Source organism: Neovison vison, chromosome 12 (genome assembly GCF_020171115.1).
Source record: "Neovison vison isolate M4711 chromosome 12, ASM_NN_V1, whole genome shotgun sequence".
NCBI lineage: Eukaryota > Metazoa > Chordata > Mammalia > Carnivora > Mustelidae > Neogale > Neogale vison.
Window position 1 is genome coordinate 125,092,193 of NC_058102.1, and position 24,805 is coordinate 125,116,997.

The 24,805-nt window shown below is 37.0% G+C and overlaps 1 protein-coding gene across 3 annotated transcripts in view; it reads left to right on the forward strand.

Moving 5' to 3' along the window:
* The window catches only part of STAM (signal transducing adaptor molecule), a 90,964-nt gene extending 78,518 nt beyond the window's left edge, over positions 1 to 12,446 (forward strand). For 2 of the 3 annotated variants that reach the window (XM_044228239.1, XM_044228240.1), the window contains one exon: positions 11,110 to 12,446. In XM_044228239.1, coding sequence (XP_044084174.1) covers positions 11,110 to 11,341 — 232 coding nt within the window. In that variant the 3' untranslated portion in view covers positions 11,342 to 12,446. The remainder of the gene's footprint in view (positions 1 to 11,109) is intronic. The other variant, XM_044228241.1, reaches the window with a different exon arrangement.
* Positions 12,447 to 24,805: the final 12,359 nt, after the last annotated feature.

Here is a 24,805-nt window from a genome sequence, read left to right on the forward strand (position 1 = left end):
AGGACGGGAATGAAAATGGCGGCCTCCCAGTCTCCAGCCTGGGGGTGCTGAGAGCTTGGGACCCCACTCCTCAGTGTGCCTTGGGAGAAAAGTGCTCAATCATTCCTGTCTCCCTGGCCTCCCAACTGTGCTCCGAGTTCATCCAGCCTGTGACTGAGTGTCTCTGTCTCTGACACTCAGCCCCGCTTTAAGTTTCCAAACCCAGCCGATCCTTGCCACTCTTCGAGGGGTTTTCCCTGGATCTGCCACTTGTGGGGTCCCTGTTCAAAGAGCAGTTCCTGACTGTGCCACGGATCACAGTTGAAGGTAATCCCAAGTTGAGTGCTCATTTCTTGGCTCCGTCTCTGTAGCTGGCTTCCTCACTCTAATACCTGGGAGCTCTGTGATACTCAGACACCCCTAATCCCTCTGTGACCCTGCGGGACCTGAGACCATGCTGTCCCCATGAGGGCTCCACCCCCGCTTAGCCTCTGGAGCTATGTCCCTCAGTAGAGCAGACTTCTAAAAGTTCTGATTTTGTGCTCCGTTGCTCCGCTGGGAGCTGCCCCCCCTCAGTCTATTTTATTGTCACTTTGGATTCACTTTTCCGCAGGTCCTGCCTTTCAGAAAGTAGTCAATTATCTGTTTTCAGAATTGCTGCTCCTCTTCTCTTCGATCTCCTGTTGGATTTGTAGGTGTTCAGAATGGTTTGATAAACTATCTAGGTGATCTCCTGCTACCTGAGGTCATCTCAGCCTGCTACTTCTCCATCTTGACTCCTCCCCAGTGAGATTATTTTCCCAGTTTGTCTATCTGATAAGTCATTATTAGTGTATAAGAAATGCCACAATTCTGTATATTGATTTTTTGTGTTTCTAAAATGTTTGTCATGTATCTTTGACTGCTGGATTCATATATTCTCACAAATTTTTGGTGGTATCTTTTGGCTTATCTACATACAGTATCGTGTGATCAACAAACAGTGACAGTTTTACTTCTTCCTTTTTAATTTGGGTGTCTTGCCCTCTCCTCTCCTCTCCTCTCCTCTCCCTTACACTTACACTTCCTCTACACCTTCCCCTTTCTACCTTCTTTTTATTTGTTGGCCTAATTGCTATGGTTGGGATATGCAATAGGATCTGAGTAAAAGTGGCTGGAGTGGGTATCATTGTTTTGTTCATGATCTTAGAAGAAAAGCTTCCAGCTTTTTTTTTTACCATTGAATATAATGTTAGCTGTGGCTGTTGTCATTATTTCTTTCCTTATGTCTAGTAATGGTCCCCGTGTACCTGCTTTATTGAGAGTTTTCATTATAATTGGATGTATTTCACGAGATGCTTTTCTGCATCTGTTGAACTGACACGATTTTTTAGATTTTATTTATTTATTTATTTGAGAGAGTACAAGTCGGGGCTGGTGCAGAGGGAGAGGGAAAAGCAGACTCCTTGCTGAGCAGAGAGCCTGACACAGGGCTCAATCCCAGGACCCTGAGATCATGACCTGACGTGAAGACAGATGCTTAACTGACTGAGCCATTTGGGCTCAGTGTAATTACAGTCTTCTGATGCCTATTTTGTCTAGTGTGAGTACATCTACTTCAGTTTCTTTTTGTTTTCATTTGCATGGAATATCTTTGTCTAGTCCTTCACTTTCAGATTGTTTCTGTTCTTACTTTGAAGTATGTCTTTTTGTAGGCTGCATATAGATGGGTCATGTTTTTTTATCTATTAATCTATCCCATCTTTTTTGATTATTTAGTCCATTTACATTTAAAGTAATTACTGATAGGTATATATCACCTGCCATTTTGTTGTTTTCTGGCTACTTTCGTAGTTCTCCTCTCTGTTCTTTCTTTTTCCTCTTTTGTGGTTTGATGGCTTTCTTTAGTGTATGTTTAGATTTTTTTCTCATTTTCTTTTGTATATTTACTATGTTTTTGCTTTGTGGTTACCATGAGGTTCACATATAACTTGCTGTGCGTATAACTTCCTGTTTTGAATTGTTAGCAACTTAAATTTGAACACATTCCAAAACTTTACATTTTTACCTTCTACATGTATTTTATATTTTTAGTGTGTCATTTTGTATTTTTTTTTTTAAGATTTTATTTATTTGTCAGAAGGAGAGAGCACACAAGCAGGCAAAGAGGCAGGCAGAGGCAGAGAGAGAGGCAGGCTTCCCCCCAAGCAAGGGGCCCGATGTGGGACTCGATCCCAGGACCCTGGGATCATGACCTGAGCTGAAGGCAGCAACTTAACTACTGAGCCACCCAGGCATCCCTCATTTTGTATTTTTTATTTTATATATCCCTTAACTAATTACTATAGTTTTAGTTAATTTTACTATTTTTGTAATTTAATCTTCATTCTTGCCTTATAAGTGATTGATCTACCTTTACTAGATAATTACCTTTTCCAATGAGATTTTTACTTTTGTGTGTTTTCTTGTTATTAATTAGTGCCATTTCTTTTTAGGTTAAAGTCATCCTTTTAACATTTCTTGTAAAGCCATGTTTAGTGGTGATGAATTCCTTTAGCTTTTGCTTATCTGGAAAACTTCTAATCTACTTTAGTTCTGCATGATAATCTTGCTCGGTAAAGAATTCTTGGTTGGAGGGGTTTTTTGTTTTTGTTTTTTTTTTTTCATTAGCACTGTGAGTACTGTCTTTTGTCTGTAGTTTCTGCTGGAAAATCTGCTGATAGCCTCCTGGGGTTTTTCTTGTATGAATAAGTTGTTTTTCTCTTATTGCTTTTAGGATTTTCTCTTTATATTAACTTTAACCATTTTAATTATAACATGTTCTGGCGTGGATCTTTTGGGTTCATCTTCTTGGGAACTCTCTGAGCTTCCTGGACCTGCATGTTTATTTCATTCTCCAGATTAGGGAAGTTTTCAGCTATTGTTTCTTTAGGTAAGTTTTTTGGTGTTTTCTTTTTGTCTTCTCCTTCTGGGACCCTATGATAGAAATGCTATTCTGCTTGATATTTTACTAACGGTATTCCTTTGTTTTCATTGTTTTTTTTCTGTTCCTTCTGGGTGAGTTCTTGTTGCTTTGTATTCCAACTTTGGATTCATCCAGCTTGCTGTCATACCTGCCCAGTATATTTTTCAGTTCAGTTACTGTATTTTTCTGTTCTGTAACTTTTGTTGGATACTTTCTTGTGTTTTCTAACTTTTTGTTGAATATATCACTGTGTTCATCCATTCTTCTCCTAAGTGTGGTAAGCTTCTTTATGACTATTATTTTGAACTCCTGTCAGCTTGCTGTTTCATTAATATCTTTTTCTGATATTTTTTCTTGTTCTTTCATTGGAACATATTCCTGTTTCTTTATTTTGCCTCACTCTCTTTATTAGGTAAATTAACTGCTTCTCTCAGTCTTGAAGGAGTGGCCTTGTGTAGGAAATTTTGTGTATAGGACAGAAACACAGTCTCTTCTGAGTAAAGCTAGGTGCTTTCCCTGTGTGGATTGCCTGTGCCTGTTTGCTGTGTCAGGGCCCAGTCTATGGTGTGGGAGTGGATGGAGATAGTGCCTGATTGGGCTGTGTCTCGCAGATGTTGTGTGTCTGGGTGGTAGGCAGGGCTGTTGCCCTCGCCTGACTGTTCTTCATGGTTGTGCTGTGAATGTGGGCAGAGTTCTCCACTGAGTGTGACTACTGGTTCTAGCACATGAAAAAGATAGTTCCAAACTGGCACTTGCTAACATGGACAGTAGTAAGGTAGGGTGAGATCGCTAATATGGCTCCTACCAGTGTTTCTGTTCCTGAAGAAAGTCCCAACAGTTTCCTGCCTCTCTGGCAGGCACTTCCAGATTGATAAGTGGTTCTTGTTTACATATGGTCAAGGCGCTTTTCAGAATCCCAAAGGCTGGATTTTGAGTGAGTCTGCATGGCTAGTCTTTTAAGAGCAAGTTCTTTGTTCCCAACAGTCTCTGGTTTTCCTGGATATAATTGCCATTGATTTTCAAAGCCCAACATTTTGGGGACTCTGCTAATGTGCATTCTAAAGGTTAGATGTCTAGGGAAAATGTATTCATATTTGAGATCTCTCCTGATTGCAGATCACAGTCCCTGGGATGGGATTTTTTTTGTCCAGATGGTGTCTCAGCCTTTCCTGCTTGTCTCAGTGGTTTTTGTCTTTGGTTGCAAAAGTTCTGTTTGTCCAGTTTTCTGGTCTTTTTAAGAGTAAATTATTTCATATGTAGTTGTCTATTTGTTACATTCATGGGATGGAGTGACTTTAGGGTCTTCCTACACTACCATCTTGAACCCGACCCATAATTTGGCTGCTTTTGAATATATGATGTATTTGAAAGACTTTAATGAAACTTAAATTTGACCATAACTTATCCTCCACAAATTTCATATAAAATCTGTGTTTTTATCATTATTCTAGAATTTATAGTTCTGAGATGTCTCCTAAGACAAATATTTCCTTCTTTTTCCCCTGTGTCAGAATTTAGTTTATCACAGCAAGATAAACCATTTGAAAGGAGAGATACAAGAAGCCATATGCTCCTGTAGTTCATGTGTCCAGTAGCTGAATATGAAATGATAGACGAGTGTTTGGGCTATTTACTTATGATGCTTCCTATTACAATTAAGTGATTATAGATGATAAAATTTATAATTATGTGAGTGTTTCTTCTGCTTCAGTGGGAATTTAAACTGAAGTTTTTTCTTTTGAAGTGAATAAAAGATATTCATTCTAAAAGTCATGATATTCTGACTCATAACAGAAGTTACTTGTGGCCCAGGCACAATTTGTAGAAATCTTTCCATCAGTGTTGAAGTTGCCCAAGAGTGCCACCATACCACCATCACTATTATATTATTCATCCTCAAACGAGTCACACTGGGGATGTTTGGGGATTTTCACACATCATTTTGTAATCACATCTAGTATTCCTAAGTGACCTTAAGAAGGTTCATAGAGAGGCCTATTATAGACATCAAAAGACAGGCCATTTCCTGCTGGGTTATATAGCATAGGTTATTTAGCATAGGAAAAAAAATGTTAGGTATAGCTCTTTCTCTTCTAGGACTTTTTTTTTTTTTTTTTAAATTTGAAATTTGATGAAAATGATACCCTTACATGGAAAATAAGCAAATTGGTAAGGAATAACCTGCTTTAAAAAAAAAAAAAAAAACTAGATACAAAGTAGGTGGGTATTGTTGAGAATGTGCATGAGTTAATATAGATACTTTACTGTTAGCCAGAAATGCTCCCTCTCTTCCAGCTAGTCTGTTGTTACTGTGCCACATGCTGCTCTAACACCTTGTCACTAGAGCTTGCTTCTGTCAGGGTCTTGAGTAATTGTTCTCAGAGGTAATCTTATGTTAGGTGCTTAAACTGTGTTGTGCTGTAGCAGTGTAGCATCCTCTTGCTGTTTTGCTATAGGTTGCTTTGTCTGCTTCGGCACTGAAAATGTAAAATCCCGGATGCACGTCCTGCTCTGTATGGCAGGGCCTGGTTCCACTGATACACTATAGCTGTCAGAATTATCTGTAAGAAGCACAGGCACATTTCAGTAGGTGCCGTTTAGAGGTGCCTAGTAGAACATTTCCTGGAAATATTTAGCCCTCCATGCCTGACAAATTCCTCCTTATTCTGCAGTTCTTATTCTTAGTCGACCTTCATCTTTCCCAGAGTGCCTGTTTTGCCTTCCTGCCTGTCCAACACTGTTCCTCTTCTGTTGCTGTCACAGTACCCCAGCACAGCATATACTGTCTTGTTGGTTTTTCACTTATTTATATCCTCACTGAATTATTGTATATTGAGAGCTGGAGCTAAGTCTCTTTCACCTTTGTATGCACACTACATAGCAGAGTTTTACACCTGCTGGAAACTCGGTTAATATTTGATAAATAAATGTTTAAGTGTTGGTGGGAATTTTAAGTGCTGTATTAGGCCAATGAGTTACATTTTTAAATTTCTTGCAAAGGTTTCACAAGTCTTTGAGGAAGTTTTTAAATAGATACACACACATACACACACGTATGTATAGCATACGTTTATAAATATATAAAAATATATTTTGTGTGTTTAAATGAGGAAATTGGTGACAAGGTAAATGTAGGATAACAAAATTGGGAGGAGCAAGAATTAGGGTTGGAAATATACTTGATAGAGGTGTACTGCATATTCGACTTGATCTTTGTAATGACAAGTTATATGTAATGACAAATGAGGAATTATTTTTTCTTCTATTTTTGGTAGGCAGGTTTTTAAGTGTCCTTTATTTCACACCTAGAAGGCAATTTCTTACTCTTTTATATATAGTTTTGGTTCTAGGATTATCACTTGTCCAGACTTCTGTCACCCTAGGACGATCTTACTTATAATTTGGTAAGGCGGTACTGATGCTGTTTCCTGAACCTGCCTGTAGTGATGATGCCCGTGATAGTACTGAGGTGAACGAAGCTGTGTACTTGTCTGTTATTTCATTGAACTTCTCTTAAACAGATGTTTATATTTCATCTGTGCCAGAATATGATTTAAAATTTTTTCCAGCTTTATTAAGATAGGATTGACATAAAATATTGTATAAGTTTAAGGTGTACAATTTGTTGATTTGATACATTTATATATTATAAAATGGTTACCACTCAGTAGTAGTAGCTACTACCTCTATCCCCTCATTTAGTTACCATTTCTCTTTTGTGGTGAGAATATTGAAGATTCACTCTTAGCAGCGTTCATGTGTATGATACAGTATTATTAGCTAGAACCACCATACTGTATATTAGGTCCCCAGATTTGTTCATCTTATAACTGAAAGGGTGTACCCTTTATTTAGGATTTCCCATTCTCAGCAATCCCCAAGCCCTGCTAACTACCCCTCTCCTCTGTGTGAGTTTGACTTTTTTGGATTCCACACATAAGTTAGATCATATGGTATTTGTTTTCTCTATCTTACTTATTTTACTTAGTATAATGTCCTTATGTCTCATCCAAATTGTCACAAATGACAGGATTTCCTTCTTTCTTGTTTTTGATAATACTTCTTTGTATATGCATGCGTGTGTGTATGAGTGTACCCCACATCTTTATCCATTCATCTCCTGACACATTGCTTCTCTATCTTGGCTATTGTGAGTAATGCTGCAGTGAAAACGAGAGTGCAGAGAACTCTTAAGAGGTCCTGATTTCAGTTCCTTTGGATATATATCCAGAAATAGGACTGCTGGATCATATGGTGGTTCAATTTTTAATTTTGGGAGGTGGGGGGTACCTTCATACTGTTTTCCATGGTGGCTATACCAGTTTGCATTCCCAGCAACACTGCTCAAGGATTCTTTTTTCCCAATAGCTACTTTAACAGGTATGAGGTGATATCTCATTATGCTTTTCATTTCCACTTCCCTGATGATTAGTAATATTGAGCTTTTTTCATGTACTAATTGATCATTTTATGTCTTCTTTAGCAAACTCTATATTAAATTCCCCTGTCAATTTTTTATTTGGGTTGTTAGGTTTTTTGCTATTGAGTTATGTGAGTTCTGTATATATTTTGAATATTAACCTCTTATTAGAGATACAATTTAAAAACATTTTCTCCCATTCTGTAGGTTGCCTTTTCATTTTGCTGACTGCCTTTTGCTGTGCATTATTGATGTACTCCCACTTGTTGATTTTTATTTTTGTTGCTTTTGCTTTTGTTGTCATATCCAGGAAATTGCTACCAAGACCACGTCAGAGATCTTTTCTTCGTGTTTCTTCTGGGAATTTCAGGTCTTAAATATAAGTCTTTAATCCATTTCAAGTTCGTTTTTGTGAATGATATGAGACAGAATTCCAGTTTCATTTTTCTCCATGTGGTTATCATGTTCTCCCAGCATCATTTATCGAAGAGGCTATTTTTTTTTTCACTGAATATTCTTGGCTCTCTTGTTAAATATTAGTTGACCATTTATTTAGAGTTTCTTATCCTTAAGGTGCTTAATGGTTGGATGAGACAGACAATAAAAACATACGTAATTATAACAAATTACAAATAGAGGTACTTGCAAGGTACTTTAGGAGCCTTGTGGTTCAGGGAAGGTTTACAAGAAAATGTGCTGAAGCTGTGTTATTCTTAGTTTGGAAGAAAAAAGAAAGATGTTCTGTCATAAGTAAAGACTTGGTAGTGTGAAATGGCTTGATACTCATGGAATGAATAAATGGAGGAGTTGTGAAAATACATGGCACATTTTGGGGATTACCAAACAGTACTTTGTTACTAAAGGATTAAAGTCTTCAGTGGGATGGGGGAGAGATAACACTTGGAGTTACTGGCAAGGATAATGAATGGTCCTAGGTATGTTAAGGAGGTTGGATCTTACCTGGGGAATCTTGTTAAATGGCTTTAAATAGCAGTAGGATAGATGAATTTTTAGGGCTTAGGTAAGAAGCCAGGAGATTATATATATTAGATAAGCAATGATTGTTCAACTGTAGGATGAAATGTTAAGAGATGGGGAAAGAGTTATTCAGGAGATTAACGAATGATTACATATTGGTGGCTGGGTGAGGAGCGAGGGCAGAGCAGCGGTATGAAAGAGAAATATTGGGTGAATTGCTGGGTTTTACCCTCAAGTAGATGGCAGAACTGTGACTGAGATAGGAAATATTGTACAAAATGGGAATGACTGCAGTAGTAGCTAACATTTATGGAGTGTTTCAATAAGCACCAAGCACTGTGCTATATTCTTTGCATGTATTACCACTCTTACTCTAATAACCTGTAAAGTTGATACACTGTCACCCATTTTATAGATGAGGAAACTGAGACATGGAGGGGAGGGCTAAGGTCCTACTTAGGTAAGATACAAAACCAGGCATTTTGGTTCCACAGCTAAACACTTGGTCTCAACATTGTATTTATGATACCAGTATTGTGACTCTTACTGATGTAAGAATTGGCATCAAATCCAACCTCTTGTTATACTTTATATCTCACAACATAGCACATAGAATGATAATGGGTAATGTCTTTAAATGTTATTTAAGTGGTTACATTAGTTGGTGGAATGTAACAGTAAATTACTACCTGTTGCAATAATGAATTGGGGTGGGTTTTTTTGCAAAGTAGAAGAGCATTGAATTTACAAATGATTTGTAAACAATGTAGCAATTGATGACAACTTTAGAAATAGGCAATATTTTGAAAATTCTGGGCAATTCCCCACTGTATAGATTGTTTTACATTTTTTTTTATTAACATGTTTTACATTTTTAATGGAAAGTGTTGTCTGTGTGAGGAATTTAAATATTAAACCTCTTAATGTTTTTCTTGGTTTAGTTAACTTGGAATCTTACACAGAGTAGAAACTCAAATAGCAGATTGGGAACAGGAGGAGAGGAAGCAGAGACAGCAGCAATCCTGAAGGAATGTTTTTGGTGGAATAGGAGCCATGGACAGTGGAGGGTGCCTTGGATGGGAGCATTGACCTTGATCAATTTCTGGGAGAGGGAATGCAGGGTCTTATGTGGGTATGGTACAGATAGTAAATGTGGTGGGAGTAGATAGAAGCTCCCTTTTATTTTATTTTATTATTTTTTATTTGATTGGGGGCAAAGGGAGAGAGAATCTTAAGCAGGCTCCACGCCCAGTCACAGAGTTCAACTCACAACCTTCAGTCTCACAACCCTGAGATCATGACCTGAATTGAAATCAGAATGCTTAACTGACTAAACCACCCAGGTACCCCAGGAGGCCTCTTATAATGCAGCTTTATTTTCATGGAAATAAGAGAAATAAGGTTATTAAGCTTTCATCTACCATAGTCACTGGGACCCCTCCGGTCAAAGACTAGTGATTTCTGACTGTGACATCCAGTGCTCACTTCCTTTTTGAAATATGTCTTCACTTGACTTTTTTGAAATACTGTCTTCACATGACCATTCTCTCTTAGTGTTCCTTCCACCTTTTTGCCACTCCTCGATCTTCTTTGCCCAGTGCCTATTCATCTTCCTTTTTCCGAGGTCTAGGGTTAAATAAGAACTACTTGATTTCTGTTTGTAATCCCTAGGAGATCTCAGTTCAGGCCCATGACTCTGAACACTGTGTGTGTGCCAGTGACTCCCTAATGTATATATTCTCGTCCTGACCTCTCAGTTGGATTCCAGGCCTGTCCATTGTCTTTTGTGAATCTCCTAGGTCTCTCAATGTGTCTACAACTATACTTTGATTCTCCCTCCCCAAATCTACTGTAGTCCTTATCTGTAGTCTTCCTTTTCAGTGAAAAGGCCACTCTACTTATCAGTTCTAAAACTTTAGGCAATCTTGACCACTTCCCACTAGCAAATGTTGATGGCAGTGCCTCCAAAATCTGACCCTTTCCTCTCCTTTTTTACCATGTCCACCATGGCTCGAGCTACCTGTCATCTCATCCAGACCATTGTAATAGCCTCCTTTCAGATATGCTTGTATCTGTCATTGGTCCAGAGGGAGTCTATTAAAACCCGTATCAAATGACATCAGTCTTTTGTCCAAAATCAACCAGTCGGTATCTTCATCTCACTCAAATATAAGCCAGAATCCTTGTTAAGGTCTACAGGGCGCCACATATTCTAAACTCTCCTCCCCCTTAATTCTGTCACTTTATGTTATGCTGTTCTCCCCTTTTGTGGCTCACTTTTGTCTCCAGCATGGCTTCTTTTCTGTTCCTTGAACATGTCTGGCATTTTCTCTCCTTATAGTCTTCTTACTTGCTGTCCTCTTTGCCATAATTAATATGACTCCCCCCCCCCTCAAGTGTTTGAGCTGTCTTTTAAATGTACTGTTATCTGAGGGGCCTTCCCCTGCTACTGTTCAGGAACTGGAATCTCTTGTCCCAGGTGCTCTTGGTCCTCCTACTTGCTTTGTTTCTCTTCATACCAGTTATTATCCGTTGACATATTATAGACTTGTTATCTTTATTCTTCTACTAGAATTTAAGGTCCTTGATGGTAAGGACTCTCATTCCTTCTTTCTTTGTAATATCCTAGTGTTTAAATTAGCAAATGTTCGGCTCTTAAAGGTATTTAATAAGTATTTATGAAATGGGTTGAATGAATGAATGTTTAATGCACAGCTTTCCTGTTTATCTCTGAATGGCTGTGTAAGTCAGGTTTGATCTAATTAAGTGTTTTCTCCCCCCTCCACAGCACAATGGTCAGTTCTGTTCAAGGAAACACATATCCCAACCAGGCTTCAGTATATAGTCCTCCTCCTGCTGCTGCTGCTGCTACTGCTGACGTCACTATATACCAGAATGCAGGAACTAATATGTCCCAGGTGCCAAACTATAATTTAACATCATCAACACTGCCTCAGCCAGGAGGCAGTCAACAGCCACCTCAGCCACAGCAACCATATTCTCAGAAGGCTCTGCTATAGGACTTGGGATTCCTCTTTGTGGCAAATATCTGCTAAATGCCGCTGACAATGTTGTGAGAGTCTTTAATATCATAAGGTTTGTTTATCCTCAGCTTCTAGGAATCTATCTTGGTCTACAGGTTCAAATACTCGAGAAGGCAGAACTCTCTTCAATTTGCACTGACTTTTTAGAGGTTCTCCCTTCCCCCCTCCCCTAGAGGAATGAAACTACTTACAACATTTAATTCCTTTCATAATATGAAAGAATTGATGCAAGATTATTTGTCTCATGAAATTACCTGGTCTGCAAAAAGTCAAACTTACAAAAACTGTTGTGGCAAATGTTATGTACATATATTGCTGTGTAACTTCATTAGTGGCCATTTTGAATCACAGTGGTGATCATGTGAATATATTTAACACTGTTAAATTAATTTACATTGCTATTTTATTTTAATCATGAACAACTACCATGTTTCATAATGTTTTGTGTACATTTAAGATAATTACACTATCCCTTTAAACTGCAAGAGAACAAAGCTGTAGCATATTTACGTGAAGGCGTTATGTTGTCCATGTTTCAGTTTCACATTAAACTGAACCTTCCTTTGACTAATTGTGAGCTAAACATACGTATTTTATGTCTTTCTGTAGCCTCTGCATACTACTAGCTGTCATCACACCAGCGTACAGTAGCTAAATTTTTGGTACAATTATAGCAAATGATGATGTTCCCTTTCAAACTTTTACATTCGGCATGATACTTCAGAATAGCGTGGGACCGTGAGACAAAATTAAGTAGGATCACGTTCTTTATATCTTATTTTTAAAGGAATAATGTTGGTTTTCTTTTTCCTAGTTGAAGATAGTTAATTAGATTTCTAAGCTGTATACTTGTGTTTATTGGTGGCAGTGACACCAAAGATAGAGGCAATGGATAGAAATTTTTAAACTGGAAAGAAAACATGAATTACACTACACTTTCAAAATCTCTTGTAATTATTTAGGATATAAACAAAATTTGATTCATCTGTCTTTTCCCACTATTAGTCTTTTAAATATGTCTTTAACACACTGTATCCTTTAATTGTTCATTAAAATGGATATAAGTAGATGTTTCAAAGTATTCTATATTCCTGGTTTTGCTTCATAGTTTGTATATTTATTCTTATCTTTCAAACTGGACTTTCGGGGCTCCTCTCTCTTAAAGTTCTAATGGAATTATTTTGGCCCTATTCAGAAGTATTTTTGAATGAAGGCTTTCCCTTTGATCTACATGAAATATGTTTTCCACTGGTATTTTAATCTTCTTAAATATTTATCATTTCCCTAGTTGTGCTATAATTTAACACTATTTAAACAACTGAAAAATGGAGTTCAGCATTATATTAAATGAATTGACTTAACATGTTTCACACCATAAATGAAAATTTAATTTGCATTTTCGAAGACTGCTGTAATCAGGTAGATTATTCCTTTCCTTTTTGATAAATGATTCCTTCTGTGGCAAGTAATTTTAATGGTGTCTCATATTATAGGTTCAAATTTACAGCATTGTCTTCAACTTCAGTATGTCACCCTAGTGTTGTGCTAACCTGAGGTTAGAATATGTTGACCTCAAACAGTAACTTTAGAAACTGAATTCACACTTTATACTAAAAAATTTTTAGTATATTGTTTTTTGATAAATATTGTCAAACAGATTATAATCTTTTTCACTCCAATTTGAATATTCTAGTTTAACTGGTAGACTTTTTCCCAGGTCATAATGTATTTTTCTCTTTGTCTTTTGATAAATTTTTGTTTACCAGTGGTAAATGTATCATTTTCCCAGTTTAACTTGATATCCTTCATGCTGTAACATCAGTTATATAGTCTCTAGTATGCTTTTTGACCTATCAAAGTCAATGAATGGTGAGAGGAAAAACTACCCTTATTACCATACATATACATTTTTCTTACCTATTACTAGCCTTATAAAGGTTTAAATGATGAGCACTTAAAATTGATAGCTGTGTTAGTTTGTGCTTTGCATTTATTTCGTATAAAAATGCCAGACAGAGGGGCACCTGGGTTGCTCAGTGGGTTGAGCCGCTGCCTTCGGCTCGGGTCATGATCTCAAGTTCCCGGGATCGGGTCCCGCATCGGGCTCTCTGCTCCGTGGGGAGCCTGCTTCCTCCTCTCTCTCTCTGCCTGCCTCTCTGCCTACTTGTGATCTCTCTCTGTCAAATAAATAAAATAAAAAATCTTAAAAAAAAAAAATGCCAGACAGAAAAATTCCAATGCAGAGGAACCTGGATTTTCCATCATTCAGATGACATGGCAAGGATAGAAATAGGAAAGGATCAGTTAGGAGCACAAATGATTTTGTTCTGAAACTGGTGTATGTATCATACTTTCAAAAAGTCTTTTTAAAATATAGCTGCCCCTTCCCTTTTTTAAGGAGTAGAATTATGTATAAAATGAATTAACTATAATGTAGATTTCTGTGAAGCAAATTTTACTTCTCTGTTTATTTCCTTTATAGAATTTGAGTGTGTATACATAAACATGAATTTTTCCATAAGTACATACACTCATGGAAAAATTCAGCCAGTTACTGTCTAGCGTAAGTAACTGGCAAACCCATGGCCAGTTGGATGTGATAATCTTATCATTGCCATACACCTGCTAGGATTAGTGTATATTGTGTACTTACTGTGATTTTACAGTCTTTCCAATTCTAGGGTCATCCTTCTCTGTACCTCTCTCTCCTACTCAGTGAGGGACCATTTTAGGAGCCTGGAGAGTCCTGTCTTTATTTGTTAGAAGCTTCTGGAATTTTGTTTCTATAATTTTTGTATTTAAAATGCTTAATAGACCATTAATATTTTTTTGGTACAATTTTCATGTATATATGACATGTGTAATTCAGCTCAGAAATACCATTAGTCCAAAGCTTTGAGTTTATGTAAGACATATTAGTGTCCTATATGGTAAACTATGCAGCTATAAAAAATGATCATTTTCTAAAATGAGGTCCATTGGTATTACTGATCAAAGGCTCCTCTGTTTAATACTTTAAACCAGTTTTCTTTTTCACATCTGTTTCCTTGGTTTATTATTTTATTAACAATTATACCAATAATTATAGCTGTTATATCACTTTTAAAATATTTAATTACAAAATTATAGTTTTAAGTTTTCATTCTTACATCATTTTCATTTTTTAAAAAATCAGCTAACTTCCTGCCCCCTTCAAAATAAAATACGTGGAAGAAAGTTAGCTAAATATTTTCTGAAGGCCTTATGTTCAATTATCTTTTATTTCATAATCATGGTTTGACTAAGTATTCTTGTCAAGTCACTAGATTATTTTCTTTACTATTTATGATGATATGCTCCCCCCAGTTTTTAATCAAAGCTGAGTTTTATGTGTTCTTTTTTAGTATGTTCTTTCTTTAAAATTCTAAAACTCAAGTCATTTTTTCTGAAGTTTTCTTAAATTCAGCAACATTTTTTTCTTTATGTTTTAGAGCATTTTAAATCTTAGTATTTAAAATCATAGATTTCCTTGCTGAACAGAATTTATCATTTTATTTGTGATAATCTCTAGTCATTCTGTAGTTTGCTGATTTTCTGACTCTTTAGCTGTGCTAATATTTCCCACTACTACTGTTGTCTGTCTGTTTGCTTCTTATAGTTTCTTAGAATTTCAGATAAGGATTACATATTAAATTATTGAGTCAGCATTCCCTCAGATTAAAAGCAAAAAGGACCAGTTTTAATGATCTTCTGGATTTAGTTTAATCAGTTTTAATGATCTTAAATCAGTTTAATGATCTTAAAAATAGGTATGTCTATATTGAAGAATTATTATATACCAATTTTTTTAATCAGATATCCTCATCAGTAACAAATATTTTTAAGTGTACAGCTTCAAAATATGTATGTATATGTATTTACAAATTGTACAGGTTCTACTCTGGCAATTTATTTTGTGCATTATGCAACACTCTGAAAAACAGACATCTTAGGAGGGTCAGAGAAAAAGAATATTAATAGAAATTCTAATATTTTCCTTCTGTATCTCTGGTTCATTTTGTCTGTGTCCTAGGATGTGTCTCTCTGATTTTGAGACCGTTGCTTTAGACATTAAGATTAGACAGAGAGGGAATGGGAGATCATTACTAAATTGGCCTGTTGAAGTAAGATAAGTATGTGATATTATAAATGGTGTTTTTTCCAGGAACTTTTTATGTTGAGAATTTTCAGACCTACAAAAAGATTGAAAGAATAATAATATATTGAATACCCAAATACTCTGTCTAGATTCACTATCAATAACATTTTATCACACTTTCTTTATTTGCTTTATTTCTTCACGTACGTTTATATACGTGTGTATATATATGTGTGTGTGTGTGTGTACACACATACTGTCTTGTGTGAATAGAGAAGTTACAAATATTGTGAACCATACTCCTAAGTATTTTATCATGTATCTTGTAAGGATAAGTACATCCTTTTACACAACCTAAATCTTTATCACATCTAAGATAATTAACCATAATTCTGTGATATTATTGTTATCAAATGTCCCCAAGCTGTTACTTATAGATAAATTTTTTTAAAAATCCAGGAGCATGCACCGCATTTCTCGTGTTCCTTTATTCTTTATTAATCTGGATTAATCTTCCTGCCTTTTTTTCTCCCTGCTACTGAGTTTTTAAAGATCTGTACTAGGGGCACCTGGGGGTGCTCAGTCATTGGACACCTGCCTTTGGCTCAGGTCATGATCCTGGGGTCCTGAGATGGAGTCCTGCATTGGGCTCCATGCTCAGTGGGAAGCCTGCTTCTCCCACTCCCCCTGCTTATGTTCCCTCTCTCGCTTTGTCTTTCTCTGTCAAATAAATAAATAAAATCTTTAAAAAAAAAATAATGAAGACCTACATTAGTTGTCACGTAGAACTCCACATTTCTGGATTTATCGCTTTCTTTATGGTGTTAGACTTAATGCTCCATTTTCACTATAGTACTTTATTACTTAATCCTAAAGGAATTACAGTTAGAACCATATGATTTATGGTTAAAATTATTAATATTTTTTGGGTTCCTATCAGAAAACCATACATAGAAATGAACATTATTAACCTTAAGATGAATAACCTTAAAGTATATAACAGACTGCATGATCAGGTCATTGATGCAACCATAGCTCAGTACAGTTCTGTGTCTTTTTTTTTTAAAATCTTTTTTAAATCTTTTTTTTTTTTAAATTCCTTTGAGAAAGAAAGCATCAGCAGGGTGGAGGGGCAGAGGGAGAAGGATAAGCAGATGACTCCCTGCTGAGCAGGGAACCCCAGTGCAGGGCTTGATCCCAGGATTCTGGAATCATGACCTGAACTAAAGGAAGACACTTAACCGACTGAGCCACCCAGGTGCCCTTGTGTTCTTCATTTTGAATTGCATTTAGAATCTGAAGGAAATTTATGCCTTTAAAAAAAAATAACTTCCTTTCCCCCCATTCACACCAAAATTAGCTTTTCTCAAGTTCATGTACCTGATTCACTCTGATGGCTTTTTAAGTAGATTTTAGGAATGTAATCAACATTGATAGAACTTTGTGTTGTTTGCTTTGTTTTGTTTTTAAGTAGGCTCCATGCCAGCGTGGAGCCCAATGCAAGGGTTGAATTCAAGACCCTGCGATGCAGACCTGAGCTGAAATGAAGGGTTGGACGTTTAACCAACTGAGCCACCCAAGTGTCCCAGGACTTTGTTTTTTGGATGCATGCATTTTGGCATGTTTATTTTAAAAGACTTCTCATTACCTTATAGTTGTATCTTCTATTACGATATTGAAATCAGTGAAGAGGGAGGAAAATCCTTCTTAAAAGTTTTCTTTGTTACTTCTTTTCCTCAAGTTGGTTACCAAATTGGAATCAGACCAAGTAAAATTTATAACCACAGTCAAGTTAGAAACAAGTGCAAGTTATAGTAATGTACACTATCAGGTTATTAAATAGCTGGCATTTGGACCTTAGATTATTCTGGTTAGTTAATTAAAAAAAATCAAATATTTGTTTGTAATCCATTGTTTCTGTGGCAGGATATAGGAAGTTTGTTTTGTTTTGTTTTTAGAAACTTTATAAGTTCAGGATCATCTTGTTACTTTAAAAATGAGATATGGTGGTTAAACAGTTGAGAATGTTTTCACTTAATTGTGTGTTACATAATATGTTAGCCAGTTTAGATACCAGATATTATGAAACAACCATGTGATATGGTGCTTTTCCTCAGAACCAAAAACAAACTCAAGAATACCCCTATACTACTTTGGAATTTGCGCCTCTTCTCTCAGAGAAAGGAGGGTTTCGGTGTAAGTATTCTTGATGTTCTGTAATTTGAAAATATAATGATAAACTCTAGATGAGTTGCATAAATGACTGAAATAGTTGTAATCAAGGATACAGGTAAATTCACTTTTAATATTTTCCTTGGTGGTGCAGCTGGTTAGCATCTGTTTTTTGGTGTCTGCTCAGGCCCTGAGCTCTGGGTTGTGAGATTGAGCCTCATCATAGAGGCGCAGAGTCTGCTTAGGACTCTTCTCTCGCTCACCCCCACCTCCACCGCAAGTCCATTTCTATAAATGGTGAATGGCACATGATAAAACGGTTTCATTAATTTGCATTGTAAAATCTATCAGTTTGTGGCCACTTGGGTTTCTTCTAAAGAAAGTGGTGGTACTTGGTTGAGGATAAGAGTAAGAATAAGAGCTAATTTAGATCGTTTACTGCAGTTCTGTTCTGCTATGAAGTGGAAATTTCAGTTCATTGCCCGAAGGAAATCAGAGGATTGGATTTTAACACATATATGTCTTTTGTCAAAAGAATATCTTGCTAGATAGTTACCTTAAGTGTTAGTATAACTAACTAGTTAGTATACTACTAGTTAGTGTACTATATTACCAGTTAGTATAACTACTAATAAATAGTGTTAGTATAACTACAGAATTCTTCGTGGTTTGCAGAGCGTCTGCCTTAGATCGTTAAATGTCCACCTTAAATATCCCTGACATTCAGCAGCTACCCTCTCGCAGCTTAGAGGAGGAGCATGGGATGGGATGGAGTACTGCGGTACTGAGACTTAGGGGTGTGATTTCTGCCATCGGTAATATGCTTTCAGAAAATAATTGGGTTATTTTATTTTTATTAGCAAATGCTTGAGCCTTTTGTTTATGTTTGAGTGATCTTATCAGAGACCTCTACATCCCAGGTAGGAGTGCTTTCATTTAGTAGTACTTTTCATTTTACTGGTGCTAATTTGGGGTGGTGTGGGGGTAATTATTAATTACAGCTCTGAAGCATATACTGTGGGTATTTTTTTAAGATTTTATTTATTTTATATATATATGTATATATAGGTATGTGTGTGTGTGTGTGTGTATATATATATATATAGAGAGAGAGAGAGAGAGAGAGAGAATGAGCAGGGTTAGGGGCAGAGGGAGAGGGAGAAGCAGGCTCCCCACAGAGCAGGGAGCCTGATGTGGGCCTCAGTCCCAGGAGCAGAGACCATGACTTGAGCCAAAGGCAGATGCCACTGAGCCACCCAGGCACCCTGCATATACTGTTTTTGTATATTGCTTCAAACTGAAGGAGATAGGTAGCATCAGACGATGTAAAATGTTACTGTTCTTGATATTCTTATATACAAACTAGGTGATGTTGGTGGCCCTGTGCTACTCTGGCCTTCCTTCAGCTGTTTTGTTTACTTAGGAAGCAGATTGCTTGAGACATTAACATGCTTGCTGAGAGAGTATTTCTAACATTCCAAATAAGAGGTAAAATCAGCAGTTGCATTTTTTTACATCACAAATATTTGGCCTGGAAAAATGCCATTATACATTGTTTAGTTTCAAGTTATTACTGAAAACAAACATTAGCTAGTTGTTAAAGTTTTTTTTCCTAAGCAACCTTTTTCTTATGTGTCAGTCAGTTACATGGTTCCTTTATTATATATATGTGTATATAATTATATAAAACAATTCTAAGAATAAAATATATTTCAGGTTTTTTTTGTGCTTTAGAAGATACCTTGCTAGCATTAAAAAAGTTTCTTTACTAAATTTAGGTTATTAAAGGAATCTGGTAAAGAAGACTTATCGCAAATATTCAATAAAGTAGAAAAGAAGTAGATAAGCTTTTTATAGGTTTTTTGTTTTGTTTTGTTTTGTTTTTGTAGGTGGGGAATATAGACTGCCTTCCATTGTATCACTGCTTGTGTCAAAGGGAATAGTCACTGCCTTATTTATAGCGTCTTTGCTGCCTCATGCATGTTTTTTTCAAACAATGTCCCAGAAATTAATACTTTTTGGATTTTACCAGAAAAAGTTCTTTATCTGACATCATAGTAAAAACTAATTTTAATTTTGTCTTTGTACAGTTAATATATTTTTCTTCTTTTTAAAAGATTGCTTAGATTTTGATTGGTCTTAGTGAAATGTTTTAATTTTAAAGTATCAGGATAATTTTATTTTATTCATGTGTTTGCAAAATATTAATTTACACGGGAGAGCAGGTAGGCTAATGGATTTTCTTTAGGTGAAATTAAGTGTGGGTTTGAAATAGGAAGACTTGTAGTAGGCGGAATGGAATCACATGAGGCTACAAGTTCAGTTACTGTGCTTTTGCTTATTTCATTAAACTTTCTTCCTGTGTGCCTTTCGTGTATTTGAAAGATGATAATTTCCCTAAAGGTTTTTGTGATAGGACAAAATTCTGTTTTTATTTTAACTCTCATCCAGCATTTATATGTATTTAACTCTTCTGACTGGTATGTTTGAAATGCAGAAAATACCCCCAAATTTTTATTTGCTGAAGAAAACTTACTTTAACATGGTCCTGTTGACGCTTTCAGTAGGGACAGGTTAAAATTGAGTAAGTGTCCAGTTTATACTCAAGTTTGTTTTTATAATAATTCAAAATGGCCAGGAAAATTGTTTTCAAAAATTAAGCCAAAGGGTATGGCTAAAGGAGCTGAGTTAGGTAATATGTTTTAGCAGTTTTGTCAAAAGTACACATTTTGAGATTAAAACCTTTGAAGTGTATTTTCCATGTTTGACCAAGAGGTGTGCGTCACTAAACTAAAATTGAGTAGCACGATCTAAATACTTTGTTTAATATCTTTTGAAAGTGGTATTTCTAAGTATTCTTTTTCTCTATTAATTCATGGCTAATTAAATGCTGTTTATAACTCATTATTTTCTAGATACTTACTCCAGGAGCTGTCGTTTGAGAAATATAAATTCTCTACGGAATGCTTAAAATCACCTTAAGAGACACCTGAACATGGGTGGTTGTTTCCAGCAGTTGACTCTTGTATATTGGACTTGTTATAATTCATTTGAACTAGAGTTCATGATAGTATACAGTGGGTTCTGCTGTAATACAAACATGTGTTCTGAAAATCAGGTTATGCATTGAAAAAGCCTTACTAAGGGTTAATGGGGGAAAACAGGGTTAGAGGCACAACACCAAAATTTCAGCAACGCCAGCACTTAGGAATAAAGATAGGAATCTAAGAAAAACAGCACAGTTTTATACCTATCAAATGGTTAATATATAAACATTACCATAAATATGGCACTTTACTTTGAAAAAGACCTCAAGTGTGCCTGTGGAAGCCGGTGTCAGAAGGGTTGTAGCTCGTGGGTTTGGGGAAGGCGGGAGGTGGGGCTGCTGGAATCTGAGCGCAAGTTGTGACCCAGGCGTGAGGGGAGCGTGACAGCCCCGCAGTGAGCGGAGGTCTCTGCTGCTGGTCGGGGGCGGGGAGCGTGTGGATTTGGGGTATTCCTGTGTCCCTCAGGTCAGCCAGGCACAGTTTTCTCTGTTTCACCTCATGTTTCTCCTGGACGAAGGCCTGTACAAGCTAACTGAAATTTACATTTTGTTCCTGTTGTTTCTTAGTGTATCGGTCTCCTGAAATAAATACATGGTTTCTGAATAATCATTATATCAAAACTGACCCTGAAAGTGATTTAGAGAATGAGTGGCTAGCCACCATTTATTTCTAAATTTAGAAAAACTCCTTGTAAACTTTCAGGTGATAAGAATTATGGACATGGAGGACAGAATGCTTTCTTCCTCCTTCGATCAGAAGCTATCCCAGTTAAACGTATGAACACATTTAGATTCAAAGAATTAGATATTATGCTTAAATACAGTCTTGAGAAATTGTATGCCCTACAGTTACCCTTGGGGCACCCGGATGCTTAAGTGTCTATCTTCAACTTGGGTCATGATCTTGGTGTCCTGGAATCGAGCTCGGCATCGGGCTCCCTGCTCAGCGGAAGTCTGCCATCCCCCTAACTCATACTCTCTCTCAAATAAAAAACTAAAATCTTAAAAAAAAAAAAAAAAAAAAAATCTGCCCTCTTCCCACCTCAAAAAAAGGGAAGGAAAAGAAAATTAAGGCTCACCATTATTTTCTGACTTAAGTGAGCTTAGCCATTATGTCATTATTTTCTTTGAATTTTGTTTATTAACTATTGATTCTCATTTCATTGACTTGAATATATACCAGGTGTTCAAGGTTTACTAACTGCTTTCTAAAATTTACATGTTAGCATTGAATATGAGGTATTTATTTAAACATTCACCTTAAATACTGAAACGTTTAAATGAATACCCAAACATTTACCTTAATATTTTACCTTAAAACGTTACCTTGAATATTTAAATAATACCTTTACAAATCTGAAAATACGGATGCATTTTCTTTACATTTTCATATCAGTAGATAAACTTTAGAAATGAACAGCAGAGAAGTGTACTAGTGGTCTCACTGTGTTTTCAAAATTTAATCATCTTATGGTATGTTATGATGTCTTTTGTTCATATCATCCATAATTTGTACCCCAAAAGCTTGTTTGTAATGTGGTTCTGGGACACATCTGAGGAACAGTGTTGAACCTTGTGATGAGGATGCCAGGCTAGCATCTAAACCCTGTGAAAGCTGTGACGCAACCAAAATGTGACATTGTGTTAATGGTGTGTTGAAGTTAAATACCACAGATGCTTCGATAGGAAGATCCACTCAGAGAATCCAAACTTGGATTACCAGAAGTGTATCTCCTACCTCTGACTGGTGGGTTCAGACTCTTGCGTGTGCCCCGAAACAGTGACACCTACTCATTTCAGCCCTCAGAGTACCCAGTCTAGGCCAGTTTGTTCTCCTCTCCTTTTTGAGATCCAGAGAGAAACCTGCTTGTCTTCACCATTTTCACAGCTTGCCGCTTCAGATCACACTTTCACTCTACCCAATCCATTGGAGGACTAAAGACATTCTCCCCGTTCCTTTCTTCCCCAGAGCGACTTCCTGTGTTTCTCCATCTGCAGTTGCAAGCACTAAGGTTGGAGGCCCCAGGCAGGCTAATTTGCTTTATCTTCCATATGATAATCTCTAAATTTGTTTACCTTTATTTCACAGAAAGGCTATAACTTGTATACTCACCTAGGGAATACAAAGCCCTGCATCTCTTCTTAAAAGGGTTTAGCTTTGGGGCGCCTGGGTGGCTCAGTGGGTTAAGCCTCTGCCTTCGGCTCAGGTCATGATCTCAGGGTCCTGGGATTGAGCCCCGCATCGGGCTCTCTGCTCAGTGGGGAGCCTGCTTCCCTCTCTCTCTCTGCCTGCCTCTCTGCCTACTTGTAATCTCTGCCTGTCGAATAAATAAATAAAATCTTAAAAAAAAAAGGGGGTTTAGCTTCTATTGTTGGCACCTTGGCCCTCGGAGGAGGGGAGGGGAAAGAGGGTGGACTTTCTCCTCACCCCCCAAGCACCAAACAGTCTTCCCCTGTAATACCCTCCCTGTGGGCTTCAAAGTAAATAGAATATTTTCATTTCCTCGAAGATTCCAATAATTTGAGGGCATGTTATATCTTAATTCAGCTGTAGGAAGCACCAAGGTAAACTAGTTCCCATTTTGCCCTTTTTTGCTTTTTCATTCATACTTGGGAAAATGGAAAATTTACCAAAGAATGAAGTAAAATTAATCAGAAAAGCATACCCCCTTTGTTTCTTGACATTTAAGAGTTGCCAGAAGAGAGTAAAGAAAAAGGCAATCTTCCCCGTTTCCTTCTCAAACCGTTCTTGAGTGAGACAGAAGGTAGGCATGGGGTAGGGTTGCAAAGGAAAGGCTAGGAGGAGAGATCTTAGAGCCCAAGAGAAGACTTTTTTCCCTGGGTGTGATCAATTCTTAGGTACTACAATGATGTAGCTCCCCAAAACTTTGGAAGTAAAGGAAATTAAGATTACCACTTGGCATTCAAACAAAAATTAATACAGAATGAACACAGTAGGATAGGCACCTTAAAGCCGTGGCTCAGGCAAGTCCAGCTATTGTGTTTTATTTGGCCTGCCTAGAGAAAGAGTTTTTTGAAAATGTTACATTAAGACTTGGTGATTGCCCATGGAAAATAAGGATTTTTTGCTCCTTGAAAAAAAATCACAATAACAAACACGAGGCCTATATTCTTTCCACAGCTGGCTATTCTATCTCTGGCTTGCCACTGAGCCCTCCATTTATTAAAACGTCACCCTTCTAATTGTCAGGGAAACTAGAGCCAGATCCTAGTTACGATGGTAACAGAATTTTAATCAGAAGCTTGCAGTAGAGGAAATGACAGTATGAAATGGACTCAATCCGGAATAAAATAACTAGGGATTTATAGCGAAGAAGCAGAGTAGAAGGGGTGTGGGAGATCGATAAACAGAAAATTTCTAAGAAGAGCCATCAAGGATACAAGGATAGGAGGGAGCCTTGCTGAGGGCAGGCAATGTAATCATCTCAAGGAGCGAGAGGTGGATTCTCTCTAAACTGACTTAGCAGACTATTTGCTAAAATGGGACTATTTAGGCCTGGCAAGGACAGGGATCATGCCAAGGCCTAGTTGAAGGGAGGGCTTAGAGGAGCGTGATTAAAGTTTGGTCCAAGAACATCTTGTTACCACTTCATTTGTTTTTTTGCCAGACCCCCGGAGATACTTGAGGCTTTGAGTCCTACTTTAATGCTGCACTGTTGGATTGGACTTTTGAGGGCTTGCTAGTGCAACTGAGGAGCTAAATTTTAAATCTTTTTTTTTTTTTTTTTTTTAAGATTTTATATATTTGAGAGAGAGCATGAGCGGGGGGAGGGAGAGGGATAAGCAGACTCCACAGCTGAGCAGGGAGCCCAACACAGCACTTGATCCCAGGACCCTGGGATCGTGACTGTGCTGAAGGCAGACACTTAACTGCCTGAGCCACCCAGGTGCCCCACTAAATTTTAAATCTTAATTTTAATTGAGAACCTGAAGCAGCGTAAAAGCATTTTCCCCATAACCTTATCATTTCAGTAGGACTATATTTCACTGTAGCCATTAGGTCACATAATGGTATTGTAGTGTTTGTGTACTTTAAACTTAATTAATGTAGCCACTAGGAAGCTTAACATTAAATATGTGTCTC